General features: G+C 47.7%; 5 protein-coding genes across 5 annotated transcripts; 4 read left to right on the top strand and 1 right to left on the bottom strand.

The window, feature by feature from the left end:
• Positions 1-7: 7 nt before the first annotated feature.
• On the top strand, positions 8-1,430 carry RhiXN_09133 (ribosomal protein L1p/L10e family; the record flags this gene model as incomplete). The annotated part of the gene is made up of 5 exons (XM_043328949.1): positions 8-201; positions 250-516; positions 579-677; positions 730-890; positions 952-1,430. 5 exons carry the CDS (start codon positions 8-10, stop codon positions 1,428-1,430), a joined length of 1,200 nt encoding a protein of 399 aa, XP_043180395.1.
• Positions 1,431-1,621: 191 nt separating this feature from the next.
• On the top strand, positions 1,622-2,332 carry RhiXN_09134 (peptidyl-prolyl cis-trans isomerase, cyclophilin-type protein; the record flags this gene model as incomplete). Its single annotated transcript, XM_043328950.1, has 4 exons — positions 1,622-1,830; positions 1,891-1,907; positions 1,950-2,183; positions 2,235-2,332. 4 exons carry the CDS (start codon positions 1,622-1,624, stop codon positions 2,330-2,332), a joined length of 558 nt encoding a protein of 185 aa, XP_043180396.1.
• Positions 2,333-2,662: 330 nt separating this feature from the next.
• Positions 2,663-6,323, top strand: RhiXN_09135 (mitogen activated protein kinase kinase; the record flags this gene model as incomplete). Its single annotated transcript, XM_043328951.1, has 10 exons — positions 2,663-3,169; positions 3,242-3,518; positions 3,574-3,698; positions 3,749-3,967; positions 4,030-4,242; positions 5,441-5,693; positions 5,889-5,898; positions 5,961-6,097; positions 6,153-6,203; positions 6,259-6,323. The coding sequence occupies 10 exons, from the start codon at positions 2,663-2,665 to the stop codon at positions 6,321-6,323; spliced, it is 1,857 nt and encodes a 618-aa protein (XP_043180397.1).
• Positions 6,324-6,649: 326 nt separating this feature from the next.
• On the bottom strand, positions 6,650-10,344 carry RhiXN_09136 (pectinesterase; the record flags this gene model as incomplete). Its single annotated transcript, XM_043328952.1, has 16 exons — positions 6,650-6,677; positions 6,727-7,569; positions 7,621-7,741; positions 7,795-7,903; positions 7,957-8,163; positions 8,657-8,679; positions 8,733-8,812; positions 8,869-8,916; positions 8,974-9,095; positions 9,148-9,198; positions 9,250-9,297; positions 9,350-9,454; positions 9,509-9,534; positions 9,596-9,810; positions 9,860-9,980; positions 10,311-10,344. 16 exons carry the CDS (start codon positions 10,342-10,344, stop codon positions 6,650-6,652), a joined length of 2,181 nt encoding a protein of 726 aa, XP_043180398.1.
• Positions 10,345-11,333: 989 nt separating this feature from the next.
• On the top strand, positions 11,334-12,752 carry RhiXN_09137 (uncharacterized protein; the record flags this gene model as incomplete). Its single annotated transcript, XM_043328953.1, has 6 exons — positions 11,334-11,661; positions 11,714-11,845; positions 11,915-11,936; positions 11,994-12,289; positions 12,346-12,629; positions 12,681-12,752. 6 exons carry the CDS (start codon positions 11,334-11,336, stop codon positions 12,750-12,752), a joined length of 1,134 nt encoding a protein of 377 aa, XP_043180399.1.
• Between the last annotated feature and the right edge of the window lie 206 nt (positions 12,753-12,958).

Below are 12,958 nucleotides of genomic sequence, written 5' to 3' on the forward strand. Positions count from 1 at the left end.
ACCCGCCATGTCGAAATTGATCGACTCGCATGTCAGCACCAAGCAAGCAAAACTCGCGATCGATGCGCTGTTAAAGTATAATGAAAAGCGTCAAGCTGAGAAAGAGGAGAGCGAATTGCTGGGTGCGAGGGAAGAGGTTGTGTGGTTGAACGTTGGGGTCAAGAAGGCATATCCGGAGAAAAAGCTCAAGCCGTTTAGCATGTAAGTAAACATTATCTCTACATATCTATTATATTCATATTGGTCTAGTCCTCTTGCTCGACCGATCATCGACCCCCGCACGACCTCGATATGTCTTATTACCAAGGACCCTCAACGAGAATACAAAGATCTCCTGGCCGCCCAAAACGTCAAGTTTGTCTCTCGAGTTGTAGGAGTCACCAAGCTCAAGGGCAAGTTCAAGCCTTTCGAGGCCCGAAGACAACTCATGAAGGACCACGGCATCTTTTTGGTCGATGAGCGGGTGGTACCTATGATGCCCAAACTGTTGGGAAAGATATTTTTCAAAGCTAAAAAGTGAGTTTGCCTTTTTTGTGGTTTCGATCCCGACGTGCAGGTTTAATGTGATGTGTGTGTAGGCAACCTATTCCTGTCAATCTACAGAAAAAGGATGTGAAATCCGAATTGGAGCGTGCGGTATCGTCGACGTACATGCACCAGAATCAGGGAACTTGCACGTACGTTTGTTTTAGTCGTTGCATCTCGATTTCAGCTAACTGGAATGCATAGAGCGATTAAAATTGCTCCGACGACGTTTACATCTTCTCAAGTTCTCGAGAACCTTACGACTGCGCTGCCGGAGATTGTCAAGCGTATTCAAGGCGGGTGGGAAAACGTCCAGAGTTTACATATCAAGACTAGTGGAAGTGTATCGTTGCCGATCTGGTCGTGTGACTTGAGCGAGCGGTGGGATGGGTTGGGTCCAGTTGAGGAGGCTGATGCCGCGGCTAGTGGAGAGAGCGAGGCGAGGAGGAGAGCGAAGAGGACGAGAGCCTGCGCCCGTAGTGAAAGAAGGGAAGAAGAGGTCTGCTCCGACCCCTCCTTCCGCTACGAATGCGAACAAGAAGGCCAAGGCGTCCGAACCGGCAAAGGTTGCGACCAAGGAAGCAGCTCCGGTAAAGGCAAAGGCAAAGGCAAAAACGAAGGCCGCGGAAGCTACATCCGTCAAGGCCGAAACGAAATCCCCTGTTGCTGCTGCTGCTACTGCTGTCGTGGTGCCCGCAAAAAAGGCGATACCGAAAACTCCTATCGTGGAAGAGTCGAGTGGATCCGATTCTGAGCCCGAACCCGCCCCGAAACCTACTATCGTCAAAAAGCCAGCCGTTGCGAGCAGCGTTGCACAGAAAAAGGCCAAAGTACTAGCTTCCAAGGGCTCTACCAAGGGATCAAAAGCGAGGATTTTGGGTAACAAAAAGGTGTCTTCGCGATAGAGTGGGGGGTTTCTTTCAGTTGTTCTGTTTGTATGCATGTAAATCTTATTGCTGTGGATAGTTTCCTGAATTGGGCTATAGTGCCTTTTTTGAAATGGCGTTGTGGCGGTCATCAAGCCACCTGATCAGGCACATATACATAATCTGACATTCCTTCATGAACGTCATATTCTACCACGACAACCTCTAGAATGCCTTACTGTTTCCTTCGTATTACTATTGGTGGGAAGAAGCCTGTCCCCGAAACACCTGATAAGGATTACATTGTTGTGAAGCTATACGACGATGTTCCTATCACAGCAGAGAACTTTCGGGCATTGTGTACGGGAGAAAAGGGGGTTGGAGCATCTGGAAACAATTTAAGCTACCGTGGAAGTATGTTTCACCGCGTTGTTCCCGGGTAGGTTGCCTTTTTTTGCGGGTGCTTGAACGTGGAACTAAGCATGATACGCATTGGTAGATTTGTGATTCAGGGTGGTGAGTGTGGGCGTGGTTCCAACCAAAGGCACTAAATTAAAGGAGAAATATTCAGGCGATTTTACTCATGGGAATGGATACGGGGCGAGTCGATCTATGGACGCAAGTTTGCAGATGAGAGTTTTGCTCGTAAACACGATCGACCAGGCTTGTTATCAATGGCCAACGCGGGTCCGAATACCAACACGTCTCAGTTCTTTATCACGCTTGCGCCCCAACCGGGATTAGACAATAAACATGTCGTGTTTGGGGAAGTTGTCGAAGGATGGGAAATTGGTGAGTTTGCTCGCCCTGGCGTGTCTGACGAATATTGACGCGCTTGGAAAGTCCAAGCGATTGAGAACACGCCTATCAAAAAGGGCAAGGAGAAACCCAAGTCGGACGTGAAGATTGTGCAGTGTGGACAACTTCAGTCCAACAACTAGAGTTATCTGCCCTGGATGTGTAATTCAAATTCTCCGTAATTCGCTGCATGAGTTTGTTGTGCCCAAGTCTGACCAGCGTTGCCAAGGTCGGGAGCAACGTAAGGGATACACGACACGTTTGAGAAAGGGAGGCAGAGCTCACATACGACTATGCGACAGTTGCCTTGGTATTGGCCAAGAACAGAATTGGATGTGCGCATTCACGCAAGTGGAGGGACGAATGGCCCAGTGGCTGTGCTAGCGCCTAAGAGACTTGAGGACCACGGAATGCGGTCGCGTCCTGGCGACCCGAGACCAACGTCGACAATCTCCCCATCTACACTTGCCACCATGTCGTCTACAATGCCTCCGACTGAACCGCCCGTAGCCGCCGACGCAGAGAAAAAACCAGGGGCAGCAGCGCCTAAAAAGAAACGGAATATCAAGGCGCTACAGCTGAATGTCGAGCCGGCAAGCGCACCCGCACCCGCCCCTCCTCCCATCCAGCTCGCCGCACGTTCCTCCAAGGCCCCGGGCGCCAAACCCGCTGCTGGCAAACGTAAGCCGCCCAAAATGGACTTGACCAAGTCCAAGGGTGCGGCCCCCGACGATGCGGCAGGCAAGAAGGCCACTTCCCCTGGTTTACTTAACGTCGATGCACCAGGCTCGGCTCCTGCTGCTCGTCGCACCAGCTACCACTCCAAGCTCTCCGAGCAATTGGCAAACCTTGATGTCGGAGCTGACAAGCTCGACCTCAAGCTCGAGGATCTTGAAGAATTCAGGGAACTCGGTGCGGGCAACGGCGGCACCGTCAAGCTCGTCAAGCATTTACCGACCCAGACCACTATGGCCAAAAAGGTCAGTTTTTCATCGCTTGGCTCCTAGTGCCATGGGATATCCATTGCTTACATATTTGGGGTGTGTGTCTAGGTTGTGTTTATTGATGCGAAGCCGGCAGTTCGCAAACAGATCCTCCGAGAACTCCAAATCATGCATGACTGCCATTCAGAACACATCATCTCCTTTTACGGCGCCTTTGTCTCTGACCCACACATTCATATCTGCATGGAGTATATGGACAAGGGCTCGCTAGATGGGATTTACAAGAAGCATGGTGCTATTGATATCCAAGTCGTCGGAAAGATTGCTATTGCCGTTCTCGAGGGGCTCACCTACCTTTACGATGTTCATCGTATCATTCACCGTGGTATGTCTATTTTCTAGAGGCACAAAGGGATCACTCCGCTCATTTTCCTGCTTAGATATCAAACCTTCCAATATCCTATTCAATTCTAAAGGAGAAATCAAGATATGCGATTTTGGCGTATCAGGGGAACTTATCAATTCGATTGCTGACACGTTTGTGGGCACTAGCACGTACATGAGCGTAAGTCAGATTTAAACAGCCGCTTTGACAGTCCACTGATTATGCCGTAGCCTGAACGAATTCAAGGCGCTCAATACACTGTAAAATCCGATGTATGGTCATTGGGTATTTCGCTCATTGAACTTGCGTTGGGCCACTTCCCATTTGCCGAGTCATCATCAGATGACTCTGACCTGTCCGATTTGGCCGAACTCGACGAGAACGTATCAACTTCAAATCCGGTCGATTTGTCGACACTACCTTCCGGTCGAAGCAAGAAGCCAAAAAGGGTAAGTCACATTCCTGCTTGACTTACTGAATGGTTTCCCGTTCCTGACAGGGTTTTCTATAGCCGACGACGAAAAAAGACAAGCGCAAGTCCAAAGGTGTATCACTACAAGGTGGAGGAATGACCATGTCAATTCTTGAACTATTGCAACATATCGTGAACGAACCTGCCCCGAGACTTTTACCGGAAAGCAAGTATCCACCCATGGCGGTCGAGTTTGTGGACCAATGCTTGTTGAAAGACCCAGAGGCCCGACCAACTCCCAAGGATCTTTTGGTAAGCCTGTCAACCCTTTGTCCGGCCCACACATGTTTTTTCTAATATAACCATTTATAGAAACACCAATGGATTGTGACTCGAGGGCAAATTCGATTGACCTGGTCATTTGGGCATCTATTGTCTAACGAAACCTGTTTGTGTTTTTCTAACATTGCGGACTGTATGCTCTGTACCTCGTTGCTTTCGTTTCTTTGACTTGTTTAATTTGCTCCGTCCGCCTCGACGTACCGTAAGTGCCGGTCCTTTTGTTGTACTGTAGAGTTTTGCTTCGCACGATTTTCTTTGAAGACAATCGATTCAAAAACATGGTTCGGTTGGGGCGATTGTGTGTTCCCTTGACTAATTGGGGCAATCCTTCTACTCTTCCATCGGTGTTAAGTCACAGGCGCTTGTTCAGGCTGATTTTGCCAATTACCAAGATGGTGAATTTCCACCAGTTGATTAGAGCGGTAGCTCCGAGTTCTGTAGACACTAGTTATAGCAGTTTGCCGTTTCTCCGTAGATGTTTTCTTGGCTGGAACGCATTCGTAAAGCACCCGACGTGCTGAAGTGCAAGGAGAACGTCCCTGTCGCGCCATCCTTCGATATTTGGCATATGAACTAGATTCCATGCCGTCCCTGTAATTGATTTCTGATGGTGTTTATATTCGCCAAGCTCAGGTCTGAGTGGTTTTTGTCGGCCGTGTTTATGGGCGTCAAACTTGAGAAGACCGGTGTCGGGGAAGCTCAGTTCCTGATATGGAAAACTACTCGTTTGAGACCAATATATTGCACCGCACTCCGAGTTACCCTCAGAATGTCCCTTGGTGATTGACCAAGATAGGATTTGGTCGCACATATCGAGCAAGGATTCAGTACACACTGCACAGATTCCATTACCACAAGTTAATTGAACGCCCAAGTCGACCGATGGTTTCTCCTTATCCACATCTTAGTTTACACACAACCTTTCACCGAGGTAGGGTACATGTCTGATAGGTCAGCTTGGCGGTGATATCACAAGAAGAAGATTCTATTGATATCGCCCCACTACATTTAAGGTAAATCATTGCCCCCGACGTCATCTGTCTGCACTGCCTTTCAGACTCCAATAAGCACAAGAATTCATTGATCAGCTCTCGAGGCTGTACTACTAGTCATTCACGCCGGCCAGATATAAAAAGCAAGGTGACGCCTCCTGATCTCGTATCACCAGTATCGCACTCGATTCTCGCCTCCTGACCTCAACGCTATGGGTTCCTCTAGCTCGACAATCGAATTCTCCCCTCTCGTGCCTCAGAGCCCGCCGTTGGGCATCATGCCCGCATACGCCCAAAACCATGAACTCACACTCAAGTTGCGAGAAAAGCGCATGTCCCTCTCGGGTGATTCTTTCGAGATTACCGATCCACAGGGCAGACCGTACTTTAAGATAGAAGGCAGCGCGCTTTCTTTTAGAGACCGAAAGAGTGAGTTCTTACTGCGTTTTTAATCGTATGGGTTTGATTGGTTTTGTTGGTTAGCACTTAAACAAGCTGATGGTCGCCGATATTGAATATACAGAACAAGATGCTGACGATTCATCGCCAATTTTATATCTACAACGCGAACGAGTCGCGATTCGGAACCACTGTGTTTGATCAAGTCTCACTTCTCAGTAACAGGCGCGAAATTGTCGGTATCTTTTTTTTTTGCATGTATCTATTTTCGGTTCTCAAGTGTGCGACCTTTTACAGGGATGTTACATTCAAGAATGCGGCAGATGGTAGAGAGGTCCGGCTTGACCTCCGGGGGTCGCTTTTCGATCGAAACGCGGAGATTACGGTGAATGACCAGCCAGTCGCAAGGATTTCGAGGCAATTTATGAATTCTGGTGTGTCAAATTGACTACTTTGGGGCTGCTGAACGATGTTAATTGAAAAATGCAGGTCAATTGATTTTTGACCAGCAGACTTACTACCTCACCGTCGCACCAGGAGGTAAGCCACCTACGACTTGATTGGTCTATTTGATATTGATACTCTGATCTATCAGTTGACGCTGCAATGATGGTTGCGCTGTGTGTATGCATGGATGAAAAACAGAATGAGCAGCACTAGGAAGATGGCCATAGTGCATGATACCAACTTTTTTTTTCATCTTGGAAAACTGTATTTTGGCACCCTTGGTTTGATGGGTGATACAACCATATATTGATATGTCTTGATTCTGTGTGGGTTGAGAGACCAAGACAGGTGAGACTGGCGCATACAGTTGGTTTTTTAAGCCTATAAGCCAGTGAACATGCAATTGCTATTTTAGAAGAGCACATTTCGTAATAATTTCCCGATAATTAACACATTTAACCCGAGTGATAATGCAAATTGCAATTGTAAAGACACGCAACATTTGTGATCCCACTAAGAGAACGGGGTATCAAATTTCTCTACTGTCCATTCCAGATAATCTCATTCCTATTCGTGCATTAGTGATATTAAAGGTCATGTGCTACATTGCTCTTACCTTGTGTCACTTGGAAGTCCTTTGAGCACACCGTCAGGCGCCAGTTGCTTGACGCGGGCCAGCATATTTTGTGGAGTGCGACGACCTTCAGTTGCTAATAAATATGCGATGAGCCCAGCAACGTGGGGCGCCGCCATTGAGGTACCGGTTTTGGCTATCGCGTTCATAGTTGTATTCGTCGCAGCGGACATGATTCGTTGACCAGGGGCAAATATATCGACTGAGCTCCCAAAGTTCGAACCCGAGGTATTGGACGATACCCATCGCTGATCGGTGATGTTCGATGCTCCAACAGTAATCACTGATTCAGCACGAGCGGGACTTGTTCCGCTCGCATCAACGTTGTCGTTACCGGCGGCAACTACCACATGTACCCCCGCAGCAACAGCCTTGGTGACTGCTCGGTCAAGGGCATCGTTGGCTGATCCTCCCAGAGACATATTGATCACAGAAGGGCGACCTGTTCTCCTTGCCTCTGCTACAGCCCAAGTAACCCCTGCAATTATATTGCTTGTTGGCCCTGGCCCTCTGTCGGAGAGGACTTTGACTGCAACGATTGATGCAGCCTTGGCGACCCCCCACCGTTTACCTGCAACCGTGCCAGCGACATGGGTTCCATGGCCGTGAAGGTCATTATCTCCGTCTGTTCCGAACGTCTTGCCCCATCGGGCTCGCCCTTGAAAATCTGTATGGTGGATGTTGACACCAGTGTCAAGTATGTATACGTCCACGCCTGCTGGCGACGGCTTTCTCTCAAAGGTATAGTTAAGACTGCCTGCCGAGGAGCCTTCGGGTAATTTTACCCTAGAACTGACTCGGGCGAGACCCCAGGGAGCATCATTCCTAAGACATATAGTCAGCATATGCGTGGTTGACGAGCCAACCTTGACGTACTGGACGAGGATGGCGGTAGTAGGATATACTAATGTATCAGGAATGATCATTTCTACATCTGGGGATTGGGTTAGGTCTTTCAGAGAATCATTGTCCAGTTTGGCCGAATAGCCGTTCATGACTGAAGCAAGGTCAGTTTCCGGCAATAAATAATTGCTCCTTTCGGTAACTTACAATCATAATCATAAGTTACTTGGGAATTTGTCTTTGATTTGGACGCTGCGAATTTGCCCTTCATTGAGGCGACGTGAGTCTTCATGGTGGCCGTTTCTTTAAGTACGACCTGTACCATAGATTAATAAATTTTATATTGCGAGTTTAATGATAGGCACTAACGATGTAAGAGCCAGATTGAGCTTCCCCATTGACCTGCGATACAGGCACTGCGTTGGCTAGGGTTGCAGACCATGCAAGAATTGGAAGTATTGAGAGTAGGATAGACGATGCTCGGGACATATTGAACCAGGTAAGGGTAAAGGTCAAGTTGAAGAGAAACGTGTGGAAAAGATACGCTTTTAGATCTTTTCGTATGCATGCTGTGCACTAAACCAAACGGCATTGATCCCCTTGCGCAAAGCAATGCACGCGTGGGTACAACGGGAGAAACGCGGGGTCAGGTGATTGCCGAGAATGTGGCTGGGTAGCTGTGGTAATTACCATGCCGCTAAGCGCCCAATGTAACTGGCGTTAATTAATCTAAAACTATGACCTTGGCTGCTGTTAGACAGTATGTCTGCTGCGGCTCTAGCCTGTATTTTGAAGGAGATGTCGATTCAACATGCCCAGCAAGTGAACGGATTGGATTGTTTACACTTCACCATTGTAATGTTATGAGCACGAGTTGGGCGGTGTGGTGCCCGAAATGGCCATGAATACAATTTACTCAGGTGTGATAATATACATACGAGGCTATACTAGGATAGCGTTTAGCTTCACCTCACCACGTCAGGTGAGGAACTTGGGATCGATCCAACTCGTCGAGTTCAGAACCGTTTCAATACCAATAGGTGCAGCTAATTGATGCGAAAGCTCGCACGTTGGTCATTCCAAGCACCAGGGCTATGACAAAGCTTCAGCGAAAACGAAGGGAGCATATCATAGTAGTTCCTTACCCGGTATTTTTAAATCAGCAAAATCAGTCATGTTCGTTCGGTTGTCAGTAGTAGACCAGATACTCCATCCAGCTGGCAAGCTGATGCAAGGATTATAATCAATATGATTCATGACTTAATTTGGGCGTAGACATACACATTAGCGCCTAATTCGCTATTTTGAAACACGACTCGAGCGTAGTTTCTATGCAGGAACAAAGTTTGGTGAGTCTGAAAATAAACCCTGCCAGAGCGACCTTACCTCCAGGGACGACCAAGATATACCGACCCAGTGCCATTGCTATACACTTTTGTACGGTCGATAACATACCAATTAGCGTCATTCTCCAGGCGACCTGATGCAGTTATGTATCCATCGCCCAACTGCACAAGTTCGTCAACACACACCATGTAGACTTGAAAAATTTGTGCCTACCGTCTCGATCTCAGACCGTGTAATCCAAATAGACGCCCGTTGACCGAAAATCTAGAAATGTGTTAACATTCAATTCCATAAATAAATATACCATATGCATACAAAGTCAACTGCTCCGTTGATATAGCTCCGGCCGTAGAATTGGGTCCCCTATAAACAATATTAATAACCCTGTAATCGACGAAAAAGGGGTTCAACGCACAACATTGGCAAGTAGTGTGTCCTGATACCCTTTCAGCGCGATAGCATATGCTCCGAACATTCCGGCTTGAACACTCAGCGCGATTGCTTGAGACTGGGTCACTGGCTGAAATGTAATACTTTGAGTACCCTATTTATTTACACACAATTGAACCTTTACCTTGCCGTAAGTATTAGATATGTTCACTGATGAAATATATTAATGGAATAAGTCGGATCTAGAGAGTTGAGAAATACATTGACTCACAATTGTAGAGGCTTACGCCAGTCGCGAGGCTGCTGACACGAACGGTTCCAGAGAGATCATTGGACCCGGCCTGACTGGCTGGAAGGTTGTTCGTAATGTGGACTGTGTTGCTACTGAACCGGGTAGTTTGGCGAGACTCCCCGATGAGCGTAACATTGGGTCGGTTGATATACACCTGCTCCTTGTAAGTTCCAGCGTAGATAAAGTATACATTGCTCGGTCCGATTCAGAGGTCTTTCTAGCCCTCAAACCCAATAAACACACCTTGAAACATCTAGAAGTGCTGTAGAAATATTGCGATATTTTCCTTTTATACCACCAATAGTGATTGACCCGTTTGGAGGATAGCTTCCGGCAGACACAACAAACGCAGAGCCCAATAAACCTAGAGACACGCGAGCGCACGGAGTACAGAAACCATTGTAAAATCGCCGGGGAGGTACTATGAAAAATTGAGCCATACTCACCAGGCCTTTTATATATTCACAAACAACTGGAACCAGGCACGACCAAAGGGTGCTTATATTGCGCTATACCGACGTCTTGACATAGAGTAACTCACGGTGGTCAGCTGAGCATGTGAAAGGCCAGATATATATGCGCAGGTAATATTGAAGTGACGAGTCGAACGGACTTCACGGTCCGGGGAGGTCCGGGGGAGCCGTGGGGAATGAACGGGGAAGTTATATAGGGATATCAATCGATCAGCACATACCAGTAGGCTCGAGACTGTTTACTAAAAGCTCCATATTATCTCAGGAAGACAACGATTGCAGTGAATTAATATGTAGCTTCGATCACTAGACACCTTGGGCTAGAGTCAAAATTGAAACTTCACTCAAGCCTAAGGTGTCCATTGTTAGAAGAAAAAAACTCGAGTTTGATAACAATATTAATGTCACGGGTCGCCTCGGAATTCGGATGTAGGCCTTCTCTGAACACCACAAGCTTTCACGACTCTTCTCGTTATTCGACTGGAAGTGAAAAAAAAAGCGTCCTGGATGTACTTTGTTTGGGACAAGTCTATAATTTGATATCGAGCTCTTCTGACGTACTCTTTCTGGCATGATGTGGAATAGCAAATTGCGGTCGTTGCGTTGGCCAGTGTGTTTACAGAGTCTACCTAGGTCTGGGTAAAAACGGATTACCGAAGAGTTGAAGACACCCGTTCCAAGATCTCGATACGAAGGCAAGCTCTATGATACGTATTAGCCCAATCGATAGCGCTGGTGTAGCGCTGGGGTTGTGACCCAGGACGTAGGTTATGACACGGCTACCACAACCACCTCGTGCGACGAGCATGTAACTCGATGTCCGAGGAGGCGAGTATGATTACGCTTCGATCTGCGTACGTATCACCCGTTCGGACTCCACGGGCCCCAATACAGCCCTTGCCGAGAGATTGAGGAGCTAACATGGTCACCAAGCGGTGTACCCATTAGCCAGTGACAAGTTTGTCACTCCGATTTCATTGAGCGGAAACCGCAGAGCGCTTCACGAATGCAGACAGGTCAGGTCCTGGGAAACAGAGTCCTCAACTGAGGTTATATTCTTCCACGGTCATCACATTTTGACACTCGATCGGCAGTTCGAAGGCTAGGAACAGCGATTACATACGGAAACCGCACATCTCGACTCCATTTCTCTCGCGATGAATCTTTACTCATAAGCCCTGGTCTGGAAGGTATGCGGCCCACTTCCATTCAGCCCAGGTGACGTTTAAGCGCATTGATTACTAATGAAAAAGTCCGATGAATCCGATCGCGAGGCGGTTCGTGACCGGGAAGCGGCTATACTTGTCTCCAGCATAATCCAAGGCTTCACGAGTCACCCACCATCACCTGCTACATTCTGTGTTAAAACCCCATCGAATATCTCACTGACCAACCCTCATACCGCCTTTACACCCTTGCATTTCTCGCGCATTCGCCAAGTGTACCAAACGGACTGCTCTCTGTTCAACGCCATGCCTAGCACTCAGTCCAACTACATGTTACCCGTAGACCCTTTGAGCTTGAGTCGCATCCGGTCTAACTTAATCCGGCTTGAAGATACGATTATCTTTTGTAAGTCTGGACGACTGAAATCGACTACTAGTGAGCTGATGTGAGATGACAGCGCTCATCGAACGTGCCCAGTTCGCTCTCAATCCAAGGATATATGAACGCAATTGTTTCGACGAACTCAAAGAGATGGATTGGAAGGGAAGCTGGCTCGAATGGTTTTTGAAGGAGACTGAGACCTTCCATGGTAAGCAGCGAGTGATGTGCTGGCTGCCACCTGCTTGACTAACACTGGGCTTGTAACGTAACTATTCAGCCAAAGCTCGGCGTTACACCAGGTGGGCTGAAGTTTCTATTAGCTGCCTGCATAGCATTCACTAACGCGGCATGTTCAGCCCGGACGAATACCCTTTCACCTCCGAATCCGACTTGCCAGCACCTGTGTTGCCGCCTTTGAAATATCCCCAGATTCTCCACCCCAACGCAATCAATGTCAACGCATCCATAATGACCTTCTACACCCGTGCAATTGTACCAAGGATAACCCGACGGGCAACGCAAGAGCTTGCTATGCTTAAGAGGAGCGCTGGGATTGTAGGGGACGACGAGTACGAGGACGATGGCAATTATGGGAGCGCTGCCACTATTGACGTCGAAGTTCTCCAAGCCATCAGCAAGCGCGTGCATTATGGTGAGATCATCGCTCCGCTCTGACTCGCCCGGTTTATGGAATTGACGGCTCGGCAGGTAAATTTGTTTCAGAGAGCAAATTCCGCTCTCATCCCGCGGATTTCATCCCACATATCTTGAAGCCCAACCCTCAAGAGTTACTGAAACTCATCACTAAACCGGAGGTCGAGGCAACTCTTCTCGAGCGCGTTCAAAGAAAGACTAGTATCTACGCTCAAGAGCTCAACCCCGGTGGAGAGCCTATCAAAAATTCCATGGGGATTGGGAAGTGGAAGATTGATGTTGAATGCGTACGAGATTTGTATGAGAATTGGATTATTCCATTAACGAAAGAAGTGGAGGTACGATTTCAACATCTATATTGTCATTCAGTTTCACCAATTCGTTTTCAGGTCGAATATTTATTGCATCGCCTGGATGGTCTCTCTCAAGATGAAATCGACGAACTGCTGAAGACGCATTGATGTTTTCTCTTTATAGAACTATTTCCAGTCATGCTTTCCCCTTTTTCGTGTAGAATAGCTGTCCTTTACTTTAAATAAATAATCGTTTGTATCTCTTCACCTACGGGCGAAGATGTCGACCTTGCTAGCATAGTGAGCACACCAGGCTCGTAACACATAGAGTCATCACTGGAGGGGGGTAACGACTGCGTATAGTTAGGGAGATG

Source organism: Rhizoctonia solani, chromosome 5, assembly GCF_016906535.1.
Source record: "Rhizoctonia solani chromosome 5, complete sequence".
Classification (NCBI taxonomy): Eukaryota; Fungi; Basidiomycota; class Agaricomycetes; order Cantharellales; family Ceratobasidiaceae; genus Rhizoctonia; species Rhizoctonia solani.